This window comes from Lissotriton helveticus, chromosome 8 (genome assembly GCF_964261635.1).
Source record: "Lissotriton helveticus chromosome 8, aLisHel1.1, whole genome shotgun sequence".
Lineage (NCBI taxonomy): Eukaryota > Metazoa > Chordata > Amphibia > Caudata > Salamandridae > Lissotriton > Lissotriton helveticus.
Window position 1 is genome coordinate 1,594,569,836 of NC_136069.1, and position 23,862 is coordinate 1,594,593,697.

The window sequence follows — 23,862 nt, forward strand, 5'->3', positions numbered from 1 at the left end:
ATGAAAAGTAAGCAACATTACTGGTGGCCCTAATTGGACTCTCAGGTTAAAAGAACAATTGATAGCTGCCCCATGTGCCTTTTGTCAGATAAACATTGGCGTACCATTAAAACCCCGTTACACACTACCGAATTTCCATGTGCTCCATGGGAGAAGATTGGTGTTGATTTTTCAGGTCCTTATTCCATGCTTGAACAGGATAGAAAATACGTTAGATTAGCTGTAGACTTTTTCTCAAAATGGATGTACCATGGTTTTGTGAAGTCTCCTGACACCGAACCAACAATTTCATTTTTAAGTGAGATATTCTCTTTAAAAGGATTTCCTAAAGGGATTGTCACGGATAATGGTACTCACTTTGTGTTGGAGAAGATGTGTACATTTTTAAAAGAGTTCGACATTAAGCATCTGAAGGTCGCTTTATATTCTCCCACATTGAATTGTTTCGTTGAAAGAGGGAATAAGGTGTTAAAGGAAGGTATTCAAACAGCGCTTGCTTCTGGTCTGAAGGTTGAGGAATTTGTCAAACAAAAAATTTGGAGCTATAACACTTCCCCACCTTGTACCACTGGGGTACCGCCTCTTACTTTATTAAGGGGTAGAGAGGCAAACACTGTTCTATTACCTTCCTGGCTACGGGAAATATCTGGTGGAAATAAGGCCAATTTTAAAGAAATAACAGAGTGAATGCGAAACAAACCCAGATGAAGATAGACTTTGATAAAAACTCTGTATTGTGACCCAAAACCTCAAACCCCATGAAAGTTGCCAAATGTGGTTAGCTGAATGCATTGCTGATGACTTTAAACTTGTAATAGTTGATGACATTGTCAATTATGTGCGCTCGTCCCTATGCCCCAATATTAGTATGTATAGCACATGCCTGTTGCCTGCTATATTGCAATGTACAAGGCACGGCTGCCCGCTGTGCATTGTGTGTAAGGTTACCAGATGACTCCATGTCCCCAAGGACATGATACTCCTCTGCTGGGCTTTTCTTACTTTTATTCCTGAACAGGTACTCAAGGTTAGTAAGGGTGCTGCTTTCATTGGGAAGAAAGGTTGGTGGAACAAGAGACATCTTGTAAAAGTGTCTCCACAACAAGTGGAGATTATGCACAGTAGTCGTAGAAATGTTAGGATGACCTTGAATGGGGGCACTGGTTGGATTCAGTAAATAAACCTGTAGAGCTGACGCCATCTACAGCTACTTCCTCTGTTAACCCTGTTCCCTGTGCCGGCGTCCAACCAGTTGTTAACTCGACATTTTGTAATCCTAGTACCAGTTCTTCTAGGGGTCGTTTTATTAGAACTCCAGAGAAATTTGATGGTTATATCAGATATTAAGTTTTGTTATAAAATGTCCCATCGTATAGTTTCATGTACACTGTATTATATTTTTTTGTAAGGGGGAAGGATAGTGCGCGATGCTTCAGGAATGTTTATGTGTATTCTTTTAAATGTGTGGCTCACACGTGGATTGTCCACTTGGTTGTGATTCGAATGCAGCTTGCCAGTTGCCGTTAGTACACTTACCTGGGAAGACGCTCCGTGTGTTGGGTGGAGTTACACTTTAATAAACCTTTTGAAGAAGAACCATTTCTTGCATCGGCCTATTTCTTCATCATTGGGCAGCAGGAAGAACCCCTTCGGTGGTACAGGTAGCATAATGTCACTCGCCTCTTTAAGATTGAGTCAGAATGCCCCTCTCCCTGTAACATCAATACAATACCAGCAGCAATGGACTCTGGGTCGCGTTCACCAATAGCCTGATACCCTAGTCCTGGGATATTGTTTAATAATCAAATGCATTTCGGGATTTGTAGTCTGGATTTACTTCAGTTGATCTAACTGAACTAGCATACCTGAAAAGAATTAGGTTTACAAGAAAAGCCCAGCACAGGAGTCCTTGGGGACATGGAGTCATATGGTAACCTTACACACAATGCACAGCGGGCAGCCGTGCCTTGTACATTGCATGTATATAGCAGGCAACACGCATGTGCTACACATACTAATATTGGGGCATAGGGACGGGCCCACATAATTGACAATGTCATCAACCATTACAAGTTTAAAGTCATCAGCAATGCATTCAGCTAACCACATTTGACAACTTTCATGGGCTTTGAGGTTTTGGGTCACAATCCAGAGTTCTTCAACTGGATAACTTTTAAAGATATTTTTTATAAATAAAGGGTAGTATGAAATCCAAGGACCACCACATGCCTTAGCTAATGCCTTTTCAGTCAATTTCTTTGCTTGTATGCCAGATTTTGGCCTTGCAGATGACTTTAGAAGTTTCACACAACTAGCCGACTACTGAAGAAAGCTTTAATGTGGATATTATAGCGGCTTTTCAGTCACTGAAGGTTTAATATAATTAGTTATTAGTATAAAGTATTTATCTATATCACTGATAATGAAACAAAGTGAAATCTTCACTTCCTCAGTTTTAACACTCCATATTTTAATCCATACATTTTTCCTTGGAAATTACTCATTTTGAAGACATGTTGAATAGGAGGCACAACAAAAGCCAGCTCTCTGGCCAATAGACAGACACAAGGCCAACAACTCACTCACCCGTTGACCAATCCCAGCCTTTGTGCCAATTTGATTTGCAAGTGTAGTCCTGTTTGCAATCCTGCCACCAGGTGTCGCAGTCCTCCTTACAGAGAGGCACGTCGAGGATTCGCTCCTTTCGCCAGCTGCTGTCTATCTACAGAACACATAAGATCACAGGTCAGCACCCTAAGATTTGAACAATGAAAGAAGCAAAGTTTAAATGCTCATATAGAGTTCAGAGAGAGGTTTTACACCCGCCAAATCAGGGTGTCTGATATACGTCTGAATTGAACATTTCTCCTCATTTTGAACTCTTAACATTGGTGGTTTCAATCTCCAAGGGGTTCCCTGTACAATTAGGGGGCAGAGGTGGACGTTTGGCAGAAATTCTGAAAATGGCCATAGGAGGGAGTTGAATTTCCACCATTATTGTGGACACTTGGAAATATACCCATGAAAGCAGGACACACTAATCACCTTACTATGGAGGTTCACCAAGCTTTCCATAGCGAGTTTCCACGGTGCTACCTCCGTCAAACATGTTGGAGGACAGAACAATTATTAGAGCAACAGAACCGCCACCATCTTTGGCAGAATGAACTCCACACCATGGTAAGTCCCAGAAGCATAGATGGAGGGGTCTCTGCTTCCAGAGCTTCTGCTATGGAGCAGTGGCGGCTGGTGACATTTGAAAGTGGTAAGGCGTAAAATTATTCTCCTAATCCACCACAGCGAGCACGCGCAGTGTGCGAGCTGGAACAATGTATGGAGGGTTCGGGGGTTCTACCACCGCAAAATTTTTGAAAAAAGACTGGACAAATGGTGCATTTTCAAGCAAAATTGAGAAAGTAGGATGGTTAATAAAGCAATTGTGAAAGTGCAGTTATTACATTAATAAAGAGATGTCATATAAAATAGGCGGCTGCTTATTCAGTATGTGTGTCTTTGCTCTTCCTGTGCCCTTACATATCACTCCTCTGTGTCTTTGCTCTCCCAGTGCCCTTACATATCCCCCATCTGTATCTTTCCTCCCCCTTTGCTCTTACGTATCACTCATCTGTGTCTTTGCTCTTCCTGTGCTCTTACATATCACTGTTCGGTGTCTTTGCTCTCCCTTTGCCCTTATACATCACACCTCTGTGTCTTTGCCTCTCCACGTGCCCTTACAGATCACTCCTCTGTACATTTTCTTTTCCCTGTGCCCATCCCTCCCAATCCCCTTTGCCTTTATCCACCACTCCTAGATCCTTTGCTCAGTGTGCCCCTTCTGCATCTGTCGCTGTGTCTTTCCCTCTCCTATCTGTTTCACTTTTGCCTTTAACTTTTTCTCGTATCCATCCACTGCACCAGAGCTTCAGAGGCGCCATACCTTGGTACCGGGCGCCATCAACTCACATATTACTTTCTCACAAACGCACGTCTTAAGTGCAGTAACCCCACGTGCTGCCTCCTCTATAAGGCAAAGCTCACAAACCACCATAAAGCCACTACTCCCCCCCCCCCCACTACACTCAGAGACACTGATTGGTCACTGTTATATGGATGTGGATTACAAATATGGATTATTATTATAAGTCCCCGTCACCACAGAGCTCAAGTACCCAGGTCCACATGTGGGTAGCTCATCAAATTCACGTTTTTTTCTATGTATTCTAGGACTGGTAGTCCCGTATCTCTAATTAACCGGGACTACAAGTCCCAGAATGAAAAGACAACATTTAGACTGTGTGTGCGCCTAGAAGTGTGAAACTTGTCAGCTCCGCACTCTTCCACCATGAAAGACATGAACCTGACCCCCTCCCCTCCCTACCTTCTGTGGAGGACCATTGCATCAGCCACCTTAACCCCCACACGCTTTCTCCCTCCCCTATACCCATCCTCACCTTGCCAGAGAAACTATTCATCGCCTCTTCAACAAAGACCGGAGCAGGCAGACAATAGGACGCTTGAAGAGGAGCAGGCACGCAGGAGAAGCGTGAGGAATGTGAAACGTGCAGACAAAATTGTCGTGCCGTGGGAATGGCAATAGGACCCTGGGGCACAGGGTGGGGACAAGAGATACCGGACACCACATCCGGTCAGGGGAGGGGACCAGGGGTCACTAAGGAGCAGGACCTCGGAGCGAGAGGTCGAGGGCAACCAAGGGCAACAAGCATGTACTAGAGAAGCAAATAAAGATTACATTGAAAGCCCTACCGTCTCCTGTGTGTTCCTGGGTCAGGGAACACGACAAAAATGTGATGCATGAGATAGGCAGCTTTAAATAGGTTAAGGTTTACTCCCCACAAGGAAGTTTCAACGACTGTCACTTGCCATAAAAATGAGCGGGAACCTCAAATGTCATTGGGAAAATAAAGCAGCACAGAAAAATATAGTTGTCGACTAAGCCTTTCAAACGTGCTCCTGCATTTCATATATTGTGGGTATTTCTGAAATGTTAAAGTTGTTCCAACACACAGTTAAATGTAAGGCTCCTAACAAGCATACAGAGACTGATCACTAATTTAACTCCGGACAAACATCGTCCTCGCTAATCTGCATAATTTACAGTGACGCAGTAATTGCAAATTTACAATGAAACGCACACTTCACATACCAAATCTCGGTATGTAGCTCAAATGCAATGCCGATATAAACAGTGGACACACAGGCGATCACGTGATCAAAACGCCAAACACGTTTGTCTCCCTATAATCGACTATTGATTGGTGTATATTTGATCCTGGTGCAGTTAGAGAAAAGTAGTGCACATCATACTGTGAAAAGTCACGTGGCAAAAGTTAGCACATATCTAAATCAAAACAAACACACGCCAGATAACATTTCAACACAATAAAATGCCATTTACAATTAATTGGGCGATACTGTGGGATTTCACTGCTTTGAGTAGTTTTGGAAGTGGCAGTCCAAGCATATTTCAGAATATTTAAAATACAGAGTCAGTCAAATATTAGGTGAAGAATCCAAAAATTAATCCATGCCAATACTTAAAATAACGGGCAAATGTGACGTTATTCATTAAAAAAAAGATATTGGTTCTGACTGAGCAGCACGCATATGCTAAAATCACGCTTTTCATTTCAGTAAATTAATTTACCACTGAAAACCTTAAATAAAGTTCTAGTATCACCGTCCGCCATACGAGTGAATACATAAATGGTGGTACTTTTGCCACCTCGTGTGAAGAGTAAATCAAAACTGCGGCATTTGCCCCTCACTTTTTAACTCGCGCACCACATGCAAGTCTAGCACAGATGTTAAACACGGATGAAATGGGGTCTCTCGCCAGTCGCAACGCTTCTCATTACTTCACGTCCAAGAGACCCAGCTGTTCCAGCGCTTTCACGAAGACAACGATGATCACCAGAACCACTATCATTCGCTCGTTGTACTCAGAGCCGGGGGGGAGGGTCCGGGGGGCCTACAGCCCCTCTCAGCCAATCCTGGTGCTGCCAGCAGCACCAGGATGGGCTTAGGGCACGGCTAATCTATGCCCGCCGCCTGCCCATTAGGAGCCCGAAAGGCTTCTAATGGGCATGCGCAAACAAGTCAAAACACAAGTGCGCATGTATGGGCACGGTGCGAAAATTCGCCCTCCGTCCCCACTCATGCGCACTTGTGCTGCTGCATGCCCCCCTGTGACGTCTGACTGACAACCATGTCAGTCAACACAACGCTGGACCGCCCACCCCCCTCAGACTCTGAAGGGGGTGGGCGGTCCTACGCCATGCCAACTGACATGATTGTCAGTTCTCCTTCGGCCGTTCGAGCAGCTGCGGGCAGGGGGGCTACGCCCCTACGCCCCAATGGACGCACCGCGCTTGCTATGGAGGCCGCCGACATGATGCTTTAAACAACAGAAGCATGGGCAGAGAATGCGTCTTTGTTTTTTAGTAGATATCCCTTTACTGTGCATAGCTGCCAAGGTTTCAGAATGCTTATGTGTGACATTTTCATAATTTTGGTGTAATTATGAGTGACATTCAGCGACTATGAATGACACTTTCTTGCAAGCAAAATCAAGCAATGAAAACGAGTGAAACAAAATATCAGAAATTACACCCATTTGAGCAATGAGAAACTCTAAGAAGATCTTAAAACTGCTGCAAAGCAACAGAAATGTAAGAGCATTAGGATGTGTGTGAAGCCTAGGTACAGAGCCTGAACCAGCCTCACTGACGCTGAACTCAACTTTGTGCAGACAACAGACTGACTGCAATGCAGAGCTCAGCTCAGGCGCTGTAAGATGTGATCCTCTAAAAGGAAATAAATCTAGGAAGAAGTAGAGCGATACTCTGTGTGAGCGAGCACCATGGCGGGCCAGCCGCGACAACTCCCCCGGCACCGAGCAGCACTGCGGCCCAGGAGAGGACACAATTTGCGTGGCAGTCTGCGAGATCCTTCTACTGAACCATCCCGATTTGCCATTAATACATGAAAAGACTGTTATGAGTGCATTGAAATGCGCTTGTTTGACCAGAGTTTGGCAAATGTATCAAGAAAAGCAATTCTTGACTTTAAATCAAATTAAAGGGAAACCCCCCAACTTCCTTACTTGATAGATTATTGTATTACCGGCTGAAAATGTTGCAAATGTTACTTCCATTTTAAATACATGCTAATAAAAATGTTTCATTAAAAAAATACAACAGAGAGCAAATGTGTCAAATATTGACAGCACTCAATCTATCGTTGGACTTACTGGTTGGATCCATGGCCCAAGGTTTGGCGAGCACTCGTAAAAGCAGGTATCCTGGATGAAATGTTTTTTGCAGTTATCGCTCATTATCCCGCAATGGTTCCAGTTGAATCCGTACAGATTTGATTGGTCGTTGTGGGCCTCCTCACTGGTGTTTGCTCTACAACAGGAATTGTCCTTCCAAGGAGCACACTGTTAAGACAATTGAAAGAGAATAGGTCCAAGGTGATTGTTCCCTTCCAGACCATTGATAATTTCAATATCAGAAAACAGTCTACTGCAGCGATGCTTAATGTTTGGACTTCCCTTGAAAACTCACTGAATCACTCCTGGGAGCCAGGGAAACTGGCATAATCAATTTCCATGATTTGTACCTCAAAACAATACATAAATATAAATAAACAAGTATACAGCAAACCAACCAATCAACAGATATTTTAATTAGTTCACCAACATTTTTTTTTTACTTGTGAGCTATTAGGTTATTAAAATGTTGCTTTAATTTCTAATCGATGGAGATATACTAAACTGTAGCCTATCACTGCCTTTCTTGCTTTCTTAGAAAGAAAACTATATTATTGAGAATTACGTTTTCCTTTTCATTCTGCACACGCTCTAACCTTTGAGTGTAGGTGTGCGTGCAGCTAAGTCTTTTGTTACATTGTTTTAGCTTGCCATTTGTATAACCCTCATACAATATTCATAAGAAAAAATGTTTTTTTAAAGAAAAAAGTGAAACACTATCTAGATAAGACTACAGTTAAGTCAAACAATATTTAGACATATTTGAATACTTAACATCTGTAAAAATTCTGTGGAGCGGATATAGCTTATTTGACCAACACAGATAAAGCAATGTTACGAATAGATGGATCACATGACCCTTCCTCAGGTACAAACAAAATAAAAGATCATGACATTTATATTCCCAAATGATGAAAGGGGAACTTGGAAGAGGAAGTGTGTAATAGCAAAGTTTAGCAGGCAAGATGGGATGCAAAAAAGTGTTTACAAGTCATTAAAGGAATTTGTGAAAGGCTCTAAAATATATCGGTGCAGTTTTAACCTAGGCTGAAAGGTTATCTGGAAGAGAAGGAACAGTCAGGGTCAGATTGGTAAGGCGGGTACTCGAGCAATGTCCTGGGGGGCCAATTTGGGGCGGTGTCTGTGTTGTTCGGATGCTGCCAGTGGCCCAGTGGGTCTCTGAGTGGCCTTTCTGGAGGCCGATGGGTGTCCATTACCTCCCTTTTATCAACAGGCAGAGGTGTCACTCCCTTTCTTTCGCTGGGCTGGCCCATTAATGTATGCATATTGAGCGGGGGTAGTGGGCCTGAGCAGAACTGGCCTCATTTGTTTTCAGGTGTGTTTCTCTAGTGTGAACTAATCCATGCACTTTTTTTATTTAAGTAAAGTTAAGAAATCAAGCCTCTGTCAGAGACCTCCCCACCCCCTTCTTTTTATAAAACTTCGCCGAAGCAGTGTTTTGCACACACAAAGGAAATATGCAAATGTGTGCCACTGTTTTTAGCGTGCCCGGGCCGATTTTTAATCCCAATCCAACCGTGGGGACATTCCCTAATGCAGCATAATAAATGAACCAGGTGAGGCAAAGTTCCTATGAAATGGTGAAACAGTAAGCTCTGAAACTGCAACTAGTGTCTCCATAATTTGTCAAGACATTCGAATCGAGTTAAGCAGTGCTTAATTTGAGCCGGCGAGGTTCACCGGCACTCATTTTTGGGGACCAGCACTTATTTTTGCTCATCAAATATGGACAAAGAGCAAGAGAGGGAAAAAACACAAATGAGACAGGAGGAGGAAGATGAGGACAGAAAAAAACATTTCAAACAGAGAAAGCAGGAACAAGCAAGAGTGAGACGAAGGGGAGGCAGTGGATTAAAAAGGCCACAAGTAGATTCAAGACTACGCAGCCTTGGTATTCGGTGCACAGAAATTTAATAGCACTGGCAGGCAGGGGGGTATCTTCAGGGAGTGTGTTTGGGGTGTTACACCCCTTTAACAAATGTACTTTCTGATCAATAGTTAGGTACAGGTGCTTTCAGTCGGGTATGGTGAGGTGTCTGTCAGATTTAAGCAGGATTGTTTGCATAGACACAGAAATTCATGCACAATCTCCCTCTCTGTTTTGAAAGTCCTCAAAAATGTTGGTTGTTTTACAAAATGTTGTGTTCTCACTTAGTACTCCTACCAATCTGCATTCCTCTCCCTTTCCACTGCCCCTTAGGCCCTCTCAGGCACACTGCTTGTCCTATAATGTATTTTAACATTAAATGCCAGCGTGATTGTTGGAAAATCTGAAGCTCACCCCCCAATCTTACTGACCAAGCTATGCCGATGTGGCCACGGGCTTCTAAACAGAGCTTCGGGAACTGGCACCCATTCTTTTACTGGGGTGAGGTGTTGATCATTTTCAATTTACAGCAACAGTAACACTCTTCTGACCTGTTTTTTTTTTTTATAATTGCATAGGATTAGGACTGCTAATTCCATTGGATCGTGTTCCTAGATAGGAAGCGTGCCATATGCAATCTTATATTCTGAAAAGGGGTTCATTCATCGTTGCTTGTGAAGACGGTTTGATGTTGGTGTCACCCCTGAAGCACCTCTCTCGACAAGGGTGAGACCTTTTGGGATTGGTTAACGGAGACACTGTAACCTCAACATTTACGTTGTTAGTTATAATGGCTTTTCGAGCCCAAGTGATCTGACTAACAACACGTACTTTCAACAGTATGACGTACCCCAGCAAACAACTCTACCTAATGCCTTCCCGGCCTTGTAGCAGTACCACGGCATTGGGGTCTCCTGGAGGGCTGAGGCCCGTTGCGCTGCAGGGGCCTGTGTTTCGCCGCTGCTCTTAATGTTGAGGATGGTATTTTCAGGCTCTGTTATCTGGATTTTATTGATCATATACTTCCATGATGAATAATTGGGCTGCTACAATCATCATTTAATGCATATGGTAGCACAGTTTCATTTCTATAAGTGTTTATCCCTAGTAGGTGTAATGTGGAGTTGAGAAAGACTTTTTTCAGTTTTCCACCAAAGGCCAAGCGGCTTGTGATGTTTGTGTGTGCAAGGGGAGGCTACTCCAAAGGTGAGAGACTATGGCAGAAAAGCCTCTGTCTCCTCTGCTTTTACATTTGCTTCTGAAGACCAACTGGCTGCTGGTCTGTCAGAAGGGCGTGGAAAGTCTGTTAGCACTGGATATTCTAGACATCTGTAAGTGAGGCACAGAATCCTCAAAAAAATCCTGGCCTGCACAGATATGTAGCAGAGGCTTCTCATATTGGAGGTAATGGACTGGTAAACACATAGCAAAATGCATGGTGCTTCTTGTTGCATTTGGAGCTTTTTTTAAATGTAATTTGACCTGTAGGTAGTCAAGACCAGGGTTCCTATTAGGGCTGGACTGAGAGCTAAAAGTAATCCCAAAAAGTCATTTTTTGAGCTGTGCATGCAAGCACACTAAGAATGCCCAACTCTCTCCAGGAGGGCTATGAAGGATTCTTTCTCAAAAATATTTGTTCTTCTTTCATTGGTATCCTAACACATTTCAGCTTCATTTCTTTGAAGCAGAAATGCAGCTTTGGTCTTATGAAAATGTTCCAGTCCTTCTGGCTACTTTTAGAGCTTGCTAGACAGTGGATCCAAATTTCCCCGCCTGTAGATTTCTAGGATACCTTTAAAAGTCTACTTTAGCATCAGATTTTGGTCACTTACCTGTCCGTACATTGCCCCCTCTTTTCCTGGTTTCTCCTTCTGGTGCTTTGCATTCATGCAGATGTTTAGCACGCTATCTTTAGCGCCGGTCACGCTTGCAGCAAAAAACCAGATCAAAATCCATCCCATGATTGGTCTGGAAATAAGAGGAAAAAACTATCAATGGAACTATTCCACAACAAAGAAGTGATGCCTTCTGTGAGAGTGGGCTCCAGGCACCTGCAAAAAATTGTAAGCATTATTCAAACATTCAATTAATTTTATTTTGCACTAAAAAGTCGATAAAGCCAAGAGAAAGAAAGAAAAAAAAATTCGAAAAACATCAATTCTTAAAAAGCAACCAATACTTCACTGAACGTCCAAGATAAGACGATTCTTAAAACAGCTTAACAAAAAAATACAGCCTTAAAACTAATGGAATAGTCAAATCAAGAAACCACAATAAAATGATCTTCAACCCCACAACTGTAGGAATGTAGCCCTTATTTACATAGTCATCCCAACTTTTTGCCTGCTAACTGATGTGACTGACTGCACTGGGTTCCTGCTAACCCGGTCGCCAGTGCCAGAGCTCTTTCCTAAAACTGTACAATTGTCCCCCTTTGCACCCTCTGTAAGTTCTAGTAAATGGTACCGTGGGTACCTAAGGCCCAAGGTACTAAATAGGGTCCCTAAGGGCAGCAGCACGAATTGTGCCATCCTAAGGGACCCCCCACCAAGCACATGCAGGGCTGCTATTGCAGGCTGCTTGTCTTGGTGCAGACAAAAGCGAAAACACGACATGCCACACATCTCTGTGTGCCATGTCCCCCAACACTGCATGAAATATTTGTAAGTCACCTCTACAGCAAGCCTGACAGCCCTAAGGTAGGGTGCTGAATATTATATGTGAGGGCATACCTGCATGAGCATACATGCCCCTGTGCTGGTCAGTCCTATTTCTCCTAGTACAAGTGACCAGGGAAGCCATTTTAAAACATGTGCTGGACTCTGGTGAATATGAGTTGCCCAGCTACAAGATGGCTTCACTGAAGTTAAGGATGTTTGGTATCAAACATCTCGTATTGATAAACCCACACCGATTCCAGTGATGGATTTACCAATACATGCATCCAGAGGGCACCTTAGAAGTGCCTCCTGAAAACCTACCAGCCTCTGGTGTGCTCCCTGACTGGTTTCTTTCGGCCTGCACCCCAAGACAATTCTGACCTCCTAGGGTGAGAGCCTTTTGCTCCCAGGAGACCCAAAGCAAAAGCCTGCTGGGGAAGAGGGTGTCACCCTCCCTCCTCCCCCACACAGGATGACTTGCTGCTTAGAGGTCCTAGGCCGGCAAGCTTCAAAGAGCTGCTGTCTTTTAAACGCAAATATGGCTCTCCTCACAGATGAAGTAGCCGACCCACTTTGTCCAAAGCCCTCTTGGCACCTGGACAGGTGGGAAAATGAGTCAGATAGGCATACCACCCCCAGGCTAGTACCACCCCTAAGGTGGGCTAAACTGAGATGGACACAATTTTTCAGAATTGCCCGTCTTTCTGATGCATACTCAGGAATTCAGTTACAGGGTTATGCCACTTCCCACAGGAAGTGGTCACATAGGGGTCATAGTAACCTCAAGGGTCAGTAGTTCTTTGGCTATTGCCCTACACTCCCCTAATGCCACTACACTGAGACTTTAGCGGAGCCCCTAGAACCAGAAAAGCAAATCCTGATGACCTGAAAGAAGACGGACGAGAAGAGTCACACAGCAAGAACAGAAGACCCAGCAACTGACTGATCGAATGTCAACTTGTCCTGCAGGTGCTTAGTCCCCATAACTCAGGAGACCTCAGCCATCGCCCAGGAACCAAGACCCTACGAGGGGGAGCAGAATTGTCCCCTGCATCCTGCACACAGCAAAAGAAGGACCAAGAGGAGTCCTGCCCAGACGTAACCCGATGCTGCCAAGCACCACAGCACCCGAGTCCCCCAGTCCGTGTCGAAGTGGGCCAACGGCGTGGTCCCCAAGCCCTCAAGATACCGAGTCCACCATGGAGTGACTCCTCGTGAACTCCCAGATGTCTCTGTTGGCAGGCTGCCTCAATCATGAGAGTCGCAGAATGGAGAAACCCAACACTCCAAAGGCCCTCTGCACCTGGATGCCCCATTCTCAAGATGAATAGGACCAAAGGTGTCCCCACATCAACATCGCAAGAACCAAAGCCACTTGGTTTCACTGGGCTGGTCCCCCAGTCCACTTCTACAGCCGCTTTCTACCACAACCGTTCTCCATAGGAGAACATGAAGCACCTGATGCTCTTTTGCACCTCTGTGCCTGGCCGCCCTAGTGCCGCTGGTGGTGTTCTGCTGGTGCGGCCTTGGAGCTTGCCCACCACTCACCTTAACTTCTGGAGAAGTGCCCTGTAAGTCGCTGACATGAACTGGTAAACCGCATATGAATTTCCTCCTGTAGGTTAACTTTGCAGAACTCGGAAATTGCGCCAAGTGTCGTCTTTTTGAACTGAAAAGAATTCAGAGAACTTGTGCATGCGGACGGCACAGCGGTGCTTCAGCAATCATCTGCACCCCTCCCTCCTCAGTCTCTGGCTCCTTACCCAATCTAGTTCCACTCCGTGAAATCAGCGCTCTTATTTTTTTTTTTAATCAGCTCCCTTGGAATTTGTACTTGGACTCTCATGTACCCCACCATTTTGGTGACTATCTCCGATTGATACACATGTCCTGGATCCACCATCTTAGTCACCTTTGTCCTTTCCTCCTCCCCACTGGTCACCATCTGGGCGACCTTTCTATCATCTCTCTTCTCCATGGATCTGCTCCACGTTTTCGATTGTTGTTGAATCCTCTGGTCCCACTTCCCTTTCGTCTGTCTCGCTTACTTTCCTGTCCTAATCTGCTTTCCTTACGGTTTTCCCCCTTTTCCCTCTCTGCCCCTTAGGTTGTTTTTGTCTCCGCTTATCCTGCGCTAATATTGTTATACCACTGCGTTAATTTGCTTCATCATATGTCTTTTTTGCCATTCTCGAGTAATCTTGTGTTTTTAATGTTTCACGTTGCGTAATGTTTAGAAGCTCTCTGTAACTTGCTTCTTGCTGATACTCTTGTAAAGTGCTCAGATACCTCCGGGTCTAGCCAGCGCTATATAAAAAAACTCAAATAAATAAATAAAATTCATATTTAAAAACATACATTTCTGAACGATTTTCTTCTGATGCCTAAACGTATATAACAACAGTTTGCTATTTTTATAAATTCAGGTGGATCTCCTTCTTGAGTCGTGTGTCTCATTTATGGACCATTGTGTGTATTTTCAGATGTCTTCTACTCCTCTGTGTTAAGCCTAAGGCGGCTGGACCACACTACCCCCCAACAGGGCACCTTGGGAAATCCATAGCAAGCTCCCTGTCCACTCATTAGGGAACACCTGGACTCTTTACATTTATATATCATAAAAAGAGCCAGCTTCCTACAACAACCAATCCTGGGTCCAGACTGTGTTCCAATAAAACAAGAATACATGTTTCAGCAGCAGTTGGATCTAGTCCCTGTACCATACCTACACTGATAATGTTGAGATCAATCATCGGTAAGAAAATACTACATATATCCCTCTACAGAGACGCTTCTCTAGGCACTGTAGTGCCCCTAGCCATGAGTTCATCATGGGAAAAGATGGATCTTGAGCAAACCACGCAAACTCTGATAATCCCGTTCAGTTCTCAGCAAGGCTAGTAGATTGTCCAACATTTCTGTAGCGAAGGGAGAGAAGCTTTTTGCAACAAATCTGTGCCTGAACGTCGGACAAGTGAGTAGTTTGGGTAAGGAGGAGTTTCCTGGATACGTACATGCAGCAGGCAAAGACAAAGAAATTGAATTCAATCCTCCACTGTCAGCCAATGGAGTTTATTACTTGCCTCCAAGATATGCTCCTTTCTCCTAAGGTTCCCCATAAATGGAATGGTCATGACAATTTTAAAATCGGACCACCCTAGGAAACCTCCCTTAAGCCGGTTCTTGAAGGGGACACTCTAAGGAGAAAGCGTGAGAAGTCACACATGGGAGTGTCTATCTTGCTTCATGATTGGCTGGATGGGTTACAGAGGAGTGTGTCTATCTTGCTCATGATTGGCTTTGTGTGGTACAGAACAGGATTTATGATCACAGCTCCCAGCAGAAAATGTTTTGCACTTAATAAAGTGAGATTTTGAACGTTATAATACTCAACACATGTATACATAGAGAACACAAAACGTTGAAAATAGACATTGTACAAGATAGATATAATGATAAATAAAACAGAGACAAGTGTCGCAGAAGCACCGTAAAAGTTTGCTTTAAAATATGCGATGAATAAAAAAAATATAGCGAAATATTAATACATATAAACAAAGTTGCACTTATGGTACTTATGCATGGAGTTTACCCCAAGTGAAGTGGCCGTGTGTTTTGATGCTTTTGCTAATATGCACTAGTTAGAGAGAAAAATAGAGCAACAATGTGGAAACAATGAAATGTAAACTTGATATTTTACAGAATGATATTAAGAGATATTATAGTTCATGCAAACCTTCAAACGATGGCTCAGAAAATGTTTTGTGAAAAACATGCATTTATATTAATAATGTAAAAAATGTGTAATAGGATATTTCTAACATTTGCTATTTTTATGTAATAATATTTGTGAAGTTTAAACATTTCTATGCAAATTGATTTAATTTAATTACATTTTAGGTAGATTTGAAAAGCTTATTTCATTCAAATGTGCACTGCTAACATGAAGGCCTTTTTTTCAAGATGCTTTTTTTCTCTGGTGTTGACCTTTCCCCAGATTTTATACAATGGATCATTCCGTGCAAGTGTAATGTACTGTTGTTTTTACTCCATGCCACTGAAGTCAAGCTATCCTGGCTCATGAGGGCTGAAAGCTCGAAACCGGTCCTAGGATGCTTGTTTCCAGTCCAAGTAGGACCTGACCTGGCAGTTCGGGCTGAACTGTTCCCATTGGGCGCAGGGTCAAGACTGATTTGCATATGGCTGGGTCCAAACTGGAATGGCATGGTGAGCAAAAAAGGATGGATTTAGGCCCAGATCTTTGTACTGGGGTGAATGTATGACATTGTTCTGCATTCTGTCCATCAATTGTTCTTTTTGGATTTGTCGCCCTGTGTGGGACGGCTATGCCCAGACATGGGTCCCGTGCTCTCCATGCCACTGGAGTCAAGCTATCCTGGCTAATGAGGGCTGAAAGCCCGACTGTTCCCATTCGGCGCAGGGTCAAGACTGATTTGCATATGGCTGGGTCCAACCTGGAATGGCATGGTGAGAAAAAAAGCCAATGGTCTTAGGCCCAGATCTTTGTACTGGGGTGAATGTATGACATTGTTCTGTATTCTGTCCATCAATTATACTTTTTGCACTGTTTTTGTCCTGTACACTTCTATCCTCTGACCTATTTTCATTTCTTTCTCGAATGTTCACAGTAAAATATTCCTGGGGGAATATAATTTTAGCTATGACCATAAACTGCAATGTGTTTGTGTTTCATTTTAAGCAATGTTATGCCAGTGTGCACTCTCAAAGTTTAGTTTCTCGTGACAAGCATAGGAAACCAGCTCAATGTTTCAATCATTTTAGGTGACATTATGTGACCCAGTCATGGTGTTTCGATGGTGGTGTGATGTTACTCCACTAGGACTTTAACAAAGAATTTATAAAAGAAAAAAACCCCAAAGGAGGGGTGACCGCAACGCAATGCCAATACCCACTTTATTCTCATTTCTCTCAATGCGCACACATTTCTTTCTGATGCTTTCCGAAGCGCATTGCATGGCACTGCATACTTGGATGCTCTTTGATTTTTTTAACTCCTTCTAATTTTGGACTGCCTGGTCTATGCTACAGTGAGTATATGGACTAAGCTTTATGGTGAACTATTATTTTTTTATTCCGATTATGCTAATGGACTCGCCCTTAAGGGGCTCTAATTGAATCATTTCCATCCGATTAGAATCTGAGCTGTTAGACCACAACTATCCATCTGCCTGTTTGGTGGTTGGACTCTAACTCTTTGGTTATTGTGGATTTGAATGCATGCTTAAATGCTTGGCATGATCATTAAAACTGAGCTTCTTAAGCAATTGCTGATTAAGAGGAATTTTGCATCTCTAATACAATGACAATTTTACTCAAATATGTCTGAGCCTGTTTTCGAGTCTTGTTGATTCATCGTTTGATTGTAATTAATGGTTTTAAAGTATTGTTTTTTTATTTTTTAAAAACCTTTATTGAACAAAGTTGCACAGCAAGGTTACAAGATTGCACCATATCAAGACATTATATACAAGAATACAGTGTATCGCAGCAGAGGTTACCTCAAGCACATAGCACAAGAAAGTAATACAGAGGAGAAATGTCGTGGCAGCACCGGGGCAATAGAATGAGCCATGGGAAGAAGCACAGCGAGTGGGGGAGAGAGGCTAATGGAGCAGAAGGGAATGTGAGCAGGGAGCAAGCCACTCATTGACCATCACTGACAGCCGGCGGGGAGTGCAGGGGAGGTCGTAGAGCGCTGAGAGTTACGACTTAAGAGGTAAGACACAAGTGGACCCCATACGTCAATTGGACAGAATTTGGCTGGCATTAGGTCCCATAATTCAGACAGGAGTGTCTGACAATGCGAAGCATCCTCAAGCCAGGTGTCAACCTTGGGTACAAGCCTGCGACCCCAGCACATTGATGCCCTGCACCGCGGAAGGACAAGAAGCATCGCAGTCCAGCAGCTTGTGGCATCTGGGCAAAATTTGACAAAGCCTAAGAGGCAGAGGAGAGGATCAGCCTGGACCAGCGACAAGGTGATCTCAGAGATAGCAACACAGACCTCGCGCCAGTATGCTGAGATCTGAGGGCACAGCCAGGCGAGGTGGGAGAAGTCTGCCGCAGGAGCAGAGCAGCGCAGACATCTATCGTTGGGGATAAGTCCCATCTTATGCAACGGAGCAAGAGTCCGGTAAAGCCTATGTAAATACTTAAAATGAATAAGGCGCAGGCGGTAGTTTGGGGATAGGCGTGTGATCTGATTGTAGCAATAGAGCCAGTCTACTTGAGAGATTGCGACACCCAGGTCCTCACCCCACACCACGTGCGCCCAGTCAGTAGAGATGGGTATAGTTGCCAGTGGGGGCGTTCATTTTAGTGACTAGTTTCCGGGGGGAGGGGGAGGTGTAGAAGAAGTCAAGAGTGGCCATTGTGGAATGCGGCTGGGGTAACGAGGGGTGAAGCTCCTTGCAGATAGCCCTGAGTTGATAGTAGAGCAGAGTGTCTAAGGGGCCGGAGTCTGCAGCGAGTGAGAAAAATGTGTCCCCAGGATAGAGGTCCGACACTGTGGAAAGCCCTAAGCGGGTTGCATGTTTAACCATCCCGGAAGACTGAAGCCGGATGATGAGCAATAAGCATGGCAATCGCAGAGAGCATATCAGATCCGGAGAATTTGCGAAGCCCATCTCAGGCCCAGCGCAGGGTCTACACCATGCCAGTCTAGGTACGTGGAAATTTGGCCAGGGCGAACAAGGCGGTCGTGAGCGGCCATGGGGCAGCAGGGTGGGCCTCCACTGCGACATGCGCCTGAAAAGGAGTGGGGTGGAGCCAAAAATGGAGGAAACTGGCCTGAGCGCTAAGAGCATAAAGTTTAAAATCAGGGGCACCAAGACCGCCACACGACATCAGAAGGGTAAGGATATTATTCGCAATTCTGGGCTGTCGACCGGCCCAGACCAGAGTAATAAGCAATGAGCGGACTTTGCGAAAAAAGTGGTCAGTGAGGGGAATAGGAATATTGACAAATAAATATATAAACTTTGGGAGAACCACCATCTGAGCGATGGCTATGCAACCGGCCAAAGACAAAGGCAGCCAGTGCCAGAGGGGAATCTTGGACTCAAACCAGTCTACAGCCCGGCCAAAATTAGCCCTTCAAAGTTCGTCCACATTCCTGCTCAACCAGATGCCTAAGTATCTTATGGGACCCGTTACCCACACAAAGGGGTAGAACCGGAGTGAAGGGTACCGTGGCGTCCATGAGGGGGAACAGCATGGACTTATTCCAGTTAACCTGAATGCCGGAGTAGCCCCCAAACCGTAACACCTCATGCGTCAGTGGGCTGAGGTTCTCCTGAGGATTGCGGACATAGAGAGTAAAGTGGTCCGCAATGATGGAGACAACAAGGGCACGAGCCGCAAAACCGAGGCCTCTCTGGGTGTGGTGCTGCCGAAGTCTAGCAGCAAGGGGTTCCATTGCGATGGCAAAGAGCATGGGTGACAGCGGGCACCCCTGCCTGGTACCTCTCCCGATAGAGATAGGCTCAGATATTTGAACGTTAATCTGGAGGCGGGCAGGGTAAGGGTGCAGAGAAGTAATATTTTACGTATAAAGACTGGACTGAAGCCCAATCGAGGACGGCGATAGAAGAGAAAGGGCCACTGTAGGGTATCGAAGGCCTTGGTCGCATCAAGCAGGGCAGCCACTGCTGGGAGCGCTGGGTTAATTTGATGAAGGACGGAGAATATAGTGGTTTTGTTGGAAAAAACAGTTAGCTCTGCAGGAACATCAGGTGTTGCTGCTCTTATTTTGTGAAGCAACTGCAGAGTTATTGGTTTGTACGATCCTTGCTCGTCTTAACTTCTTTAGGAGGTTGAGACTTCCTGTCGCTATTCTTTATATCTACACTATGGTCTTGAGAGTGGGGTATCTAACTCGGATTTCTAACTTGTAAGTTGGCAGTCAATTAATGGTCCTCAGTGGACAGCTAACAATTTTCAGACATCCTAATTTCTGCCCCACCTATCGACAGAGAAAGATTCATCAGAGGATCATTGCCTCTGTGGTAAATGACTTTGATTTGGTTACCCAATCAAAGGGCCCAGTACGGTTAGAGGAATAATTAGGCTTCCGTTGGATCACACTCTTCAGGGTGTGTTAACGGAGAGACTCGGTGTCCCTACTACCAGGAAATACAACAAGTGGGTAGTATTTCTAAATCATATGTATTTATTTACTTATGATTCAAAAGCATGTGATTGCATAGAATAATCAATAAAATAATTCCAAAGCAGTGACTATTAAGAGACGTAAAATGAAGGCCTAAAGGAAAGCCTACATTCCAGTCTCAGTGGCCACTACATTGGTGTGTAGTCTGGCACCAGCAGCCTAGACAGGGGAGGTCGGATCTGGAAGTGACCTTGGGAAGGCAAACGAGGGAGGGGACGTGTGAAGGAGAACGGACTGTTGGGATGTGAGCGTGGACAAGGGCGGATGCAGAATAAAGGAGGACATCTAGATACCCACTACATACAACTGTGTCATACTATCATGGACCCGCTTGAGACACCACAATAGTAAGTGTCAATATTACTTACATTTAAGCATTCTAATATGTATTTTAGAACTTCTTAGGCAATCAAGCTTCTGCCAAGAAAAGGTTCAAAAGGAAAGAGATGCTGTGAGCTCGTCCTTCTTTACCTTGTCTCATTCTGTTTGCTAAGGGCCTGCAGCCAGCATATGTGCCTCAGGTGTGATCTTAAAGTAGTAAAACACAAACTTCACTCTAAACTTGTTCGTTTTGCAGGACTGCAAATTAACCTCATCCTTCTTGCTGCAGAGGGCAGCTGCTTTTGCTCCTTCTGGTCGCTGTTCTCTGATCTCCAAGGCACCTTCCTAAATCACCTTCATATATCCTGTTGGCCCTCTACATGCAAGGAGCCCATACGAGGAAGGGCAAAATGCGTTAATCTGGTCTAGTGTGCTCGTTAAAGCAGCTAGCCAACAACAGGAACCAATGGAAACAAGCATTTGCAATGCAATAGGTTAAAGCTGTTGGCGTTGACATTTTTTTTTTACATTTGTTTTTTATTTGCAGTGGAGTTATTATATTTGCATAGCAATATTGGCAATAGTATAAAAAAGCAAAGTAAAAAACATGGTCATTTTCAATGCCAACAGCGCTAACTTCAACAAATGCGAGACCTACTGCATTGGAAATGCAATTGGTCTCGCATTTGTTTGCGTTGAAGTTATTGACATTATAATTGCCAATGTTTATTTACCTAGTCATGTTGCAGGGTGGAGTACCCTGCAGACGATATGTTAAATCCACCCTACCCATAATGAATTGCATGCAAGAAGTTACCTCGAAGATATTGAAATAGCTACATACATATATACAATTAGTAGCTTTGAAATGTGACAAAATAATTATTACATTCAATCCAGATTTGGTTGTACTGTGTGTGGAACTGATGATGGAAAATGTATAGAAGGTCTCACATACATTTTAGTTGTGGTAGTGAGTAAAGCAACCACTGCCAACCTTGCTTAAGACCAAGAGTTTGTCCTGCCGGAAACCTTTGAGAAATAGTGCTCGGAGGCTGTTACATGTGTTGTTACTCCCTAGGGTTTAATTACAGAGGGTGTCCTCATGAGAGGTTACAAGAAGAGACAAGACAGTGCTAAGGACAGACTACTAAGCCGAATGACCAATAAAACAAAATTACCATTTGCAAAGGGCAGAAGCCATATAAAAAGATGGGTGGAAAGTGGGTGGAGCTTTATGCCCATATCCTGAATAATCAAAAAACACAAAGGGCCTAGACTCCAAACTCAGCAAGGCTGAGTCAACCTAGAGTATTCAAAAACAAAAACAATTGCCAGTGCTGATAATCTAAATGAAAGGCAACAAAGAACAACTGGTGGTTGTGAATATAACAAAAACACCTGCTTTAAGAATTGCAATCAATGAGTTTTAATAATTCTTTTCTTCGAATTCTTACAATATTTATGCGAACCAACTGGTTTGGTACATGGGAATACAAAAACATTTATATATACAGTATACACAACATAATAAACTCACTCAAGAAAAATATATACATTGCAAACACTCTTGGCCAATTCAATCGCACATCAGAACATTCAAACCAACAAACAAACACTGATAGGTCTCGGTGTCAATAGGGCTTTTTAGACATGAATTTTAGGGACAGAATCCAAGGCACAGTTTGACACTGTCAAAGTCTTTTTTAGAAAATGAAGATAAACAAAGAATGAATCCCTTGCTACTTCACAAACGTCCGTGAGGACGATGTTAATCCAGTGACCCGAGACCGGGTGGGTCGACATGTTTCAAACCCCGCAAATGCCGGGGTTCTCCTCAGGACCAAATAGTCAACTGAAAAAATGAAAAAATGAAAAAACAAGGCTTTAGGACTACAACCTGTACTACGAGATTTCCCCTGTACTACATCAAAGCAGACTGGCATACCTTATACTCTTCATACGAAGATCCTACTAATGATGAGTTGTATTCCCAACAGGAGTTGTGAGCGGGGGCTGAGGAAAGGAAAGAAAAGAGTGCCGACATAATTCATTTAGTCACGACTCTCACTCATTTGACGCACAGCATCCCATTCATGCCGTTGTCCTTACCCGCTGTGGAGGATTTCAATCCCTGGTGTTCCAAATTGAAGCCAGACGGTAGCACGGCTACAACCGCTGCGAGGGAGAGACGATAAGAGGAGCGTTAGCGCGTTGGCGCGTGTGGACTGCCCTGAAACCTCTATAAAAAGTAGGGGCTAAACAAACCTTGGCGTGCCGATTAAGCACTTATGGCGGGTCGACTCGATGTGTCTCCCTGGCTCACTCGAGAGTAGTGTGTCAACGAGTGGTAACTTCCTGGATGCTTAAACCACAAGGACCCGCCCTCACGGGAATGCTGGGTAATGTAGTTTGCGACGGGCATGGTCCCGGCCGTGTTGTAAGGAAGGGCTGTGTCAGCGAGAGAAAAACCTCGATGCTTGAAACATGTGCACACAACCTCGAGGGAATGCTGGGTTACATGTGCCTTGGATTCTGTCCCTAAAATTCATGTCTAAAAAGCCCTATTGACACCGAGACCTATCAGTGTTTGTTTGTTGGTTTGAATGTTCTGATGTGCGATTGAATTGGCCAAGAGTGTTTGCAATGTATATATTTTTCTTGAGTGAGTTTATTATGTTGTGTATACTGTATATATAAATGTTTTTGTATTCCCATGTACCAAACCAGTTGGTTCGCATAAATATTGTAAGAATTCGAAGAAAAGAATTATTAAAACTCATTGATTGCAATTCTTAAAGCAGGTGTTTTTGTTATATTCACAACCACCAGTTGTTCTTTGTTGCCTTTCATTTAGGTTCTCATTTAGGTTCTCAGCACTGGCAATTGTTTTTGTTTTTGAAAGCATATCCTGAATAAAGCATGTCTCGAAGAGACAGTGCAAGCAATGCCTAGGCGAGACCTAAAAAAGGTTTATTATACTCAACTCACACACTGTAACACAAACAGCTGAGGGAAAGAGGTTGGACTCCAAAGAGCAAGGGTTCCAAAGGAAAGAGAGGCCCCCTAAACTACTGAACCCTGGGGAGGGTAAGGGCATTAAACTACCAACTCCGGGGAAAGGGCAAGGGCTCCAATGGGAAGGAAGCCCCACTAAACTACTGACCCATAGGAAGGGCAAGGGATTCATAGGGTTGGGAGCTCCACCAAACTAAAGACCCCAGGGAAGAGCAAGGGATGCAAAAGGAAGGAAGCCCAGAGAAAATCAAGGTTCGCGGCAGCCAATGGGCTGCACGTGAAAACCTACAGCTGGCTGAAACAAGCCACGACAGGGAGACTTACAGAAACCAGCATGACTAGCAGTGCCCTGCATACTGCTAAACTGCTTATCAAGCACAAATCAATTGAAATGACACAGCAACGCATCATACCTATATGTATGAACCACCAAATGTATAAAACATATGCACAAAGGGCAATGCTACGTAAA

General features: G+C 44.0%; 1 protein-coding gene and 1 long non-coding RNA gene across 4 annotated transcripts in view; both read right to left on the bottom strand.

The window, feature by feature from the left end:
* Window positions 1-23,862, bottom strand: part of LOC144773541 (folate receptor alpha-like) — a 151,772-nt gene that overhangs the window by 56,276 nt on the left and 71,634 nt on the right. For all 3 annotated transcript variants that reach the window (XM_078658624.1, XM_078658625.1, XM_078658623.1), the window contains exons 2-4: window positions 11,012-11,147; window positions 7,271-7,459; window positions 2,587-2,722 (exon numbers count right to left, since the gene is read on the bottom strand). In XM_078658624.1, coding sequence (XP_078514750.1) covers window positions 2,587-2,722; window positions 7,271-7,459; window positions 11,012-11,147 — 461 coding nt within the window. The remainder of the gene's footprint in view (window positions 1-2,586; window positions 2,723-7,270; window positions 7,460-11,011; window positions 11,148-23,862) is intronic.
* LOC144773543 (uncharacterized) lies at window positions 22,105-22,552 on the bottom strand. The gene is made up of 3 exons (XR_013600003.1): window positions 22,485-22,552; window positions 22,321-22,388; window positions 22,105-22,227 (listed from the first exon to the last, which is right to left on the bottom strand). It is a non-coding gene; the product is annotated as an uncharacterized LOC144773543 (long non-coding RNA).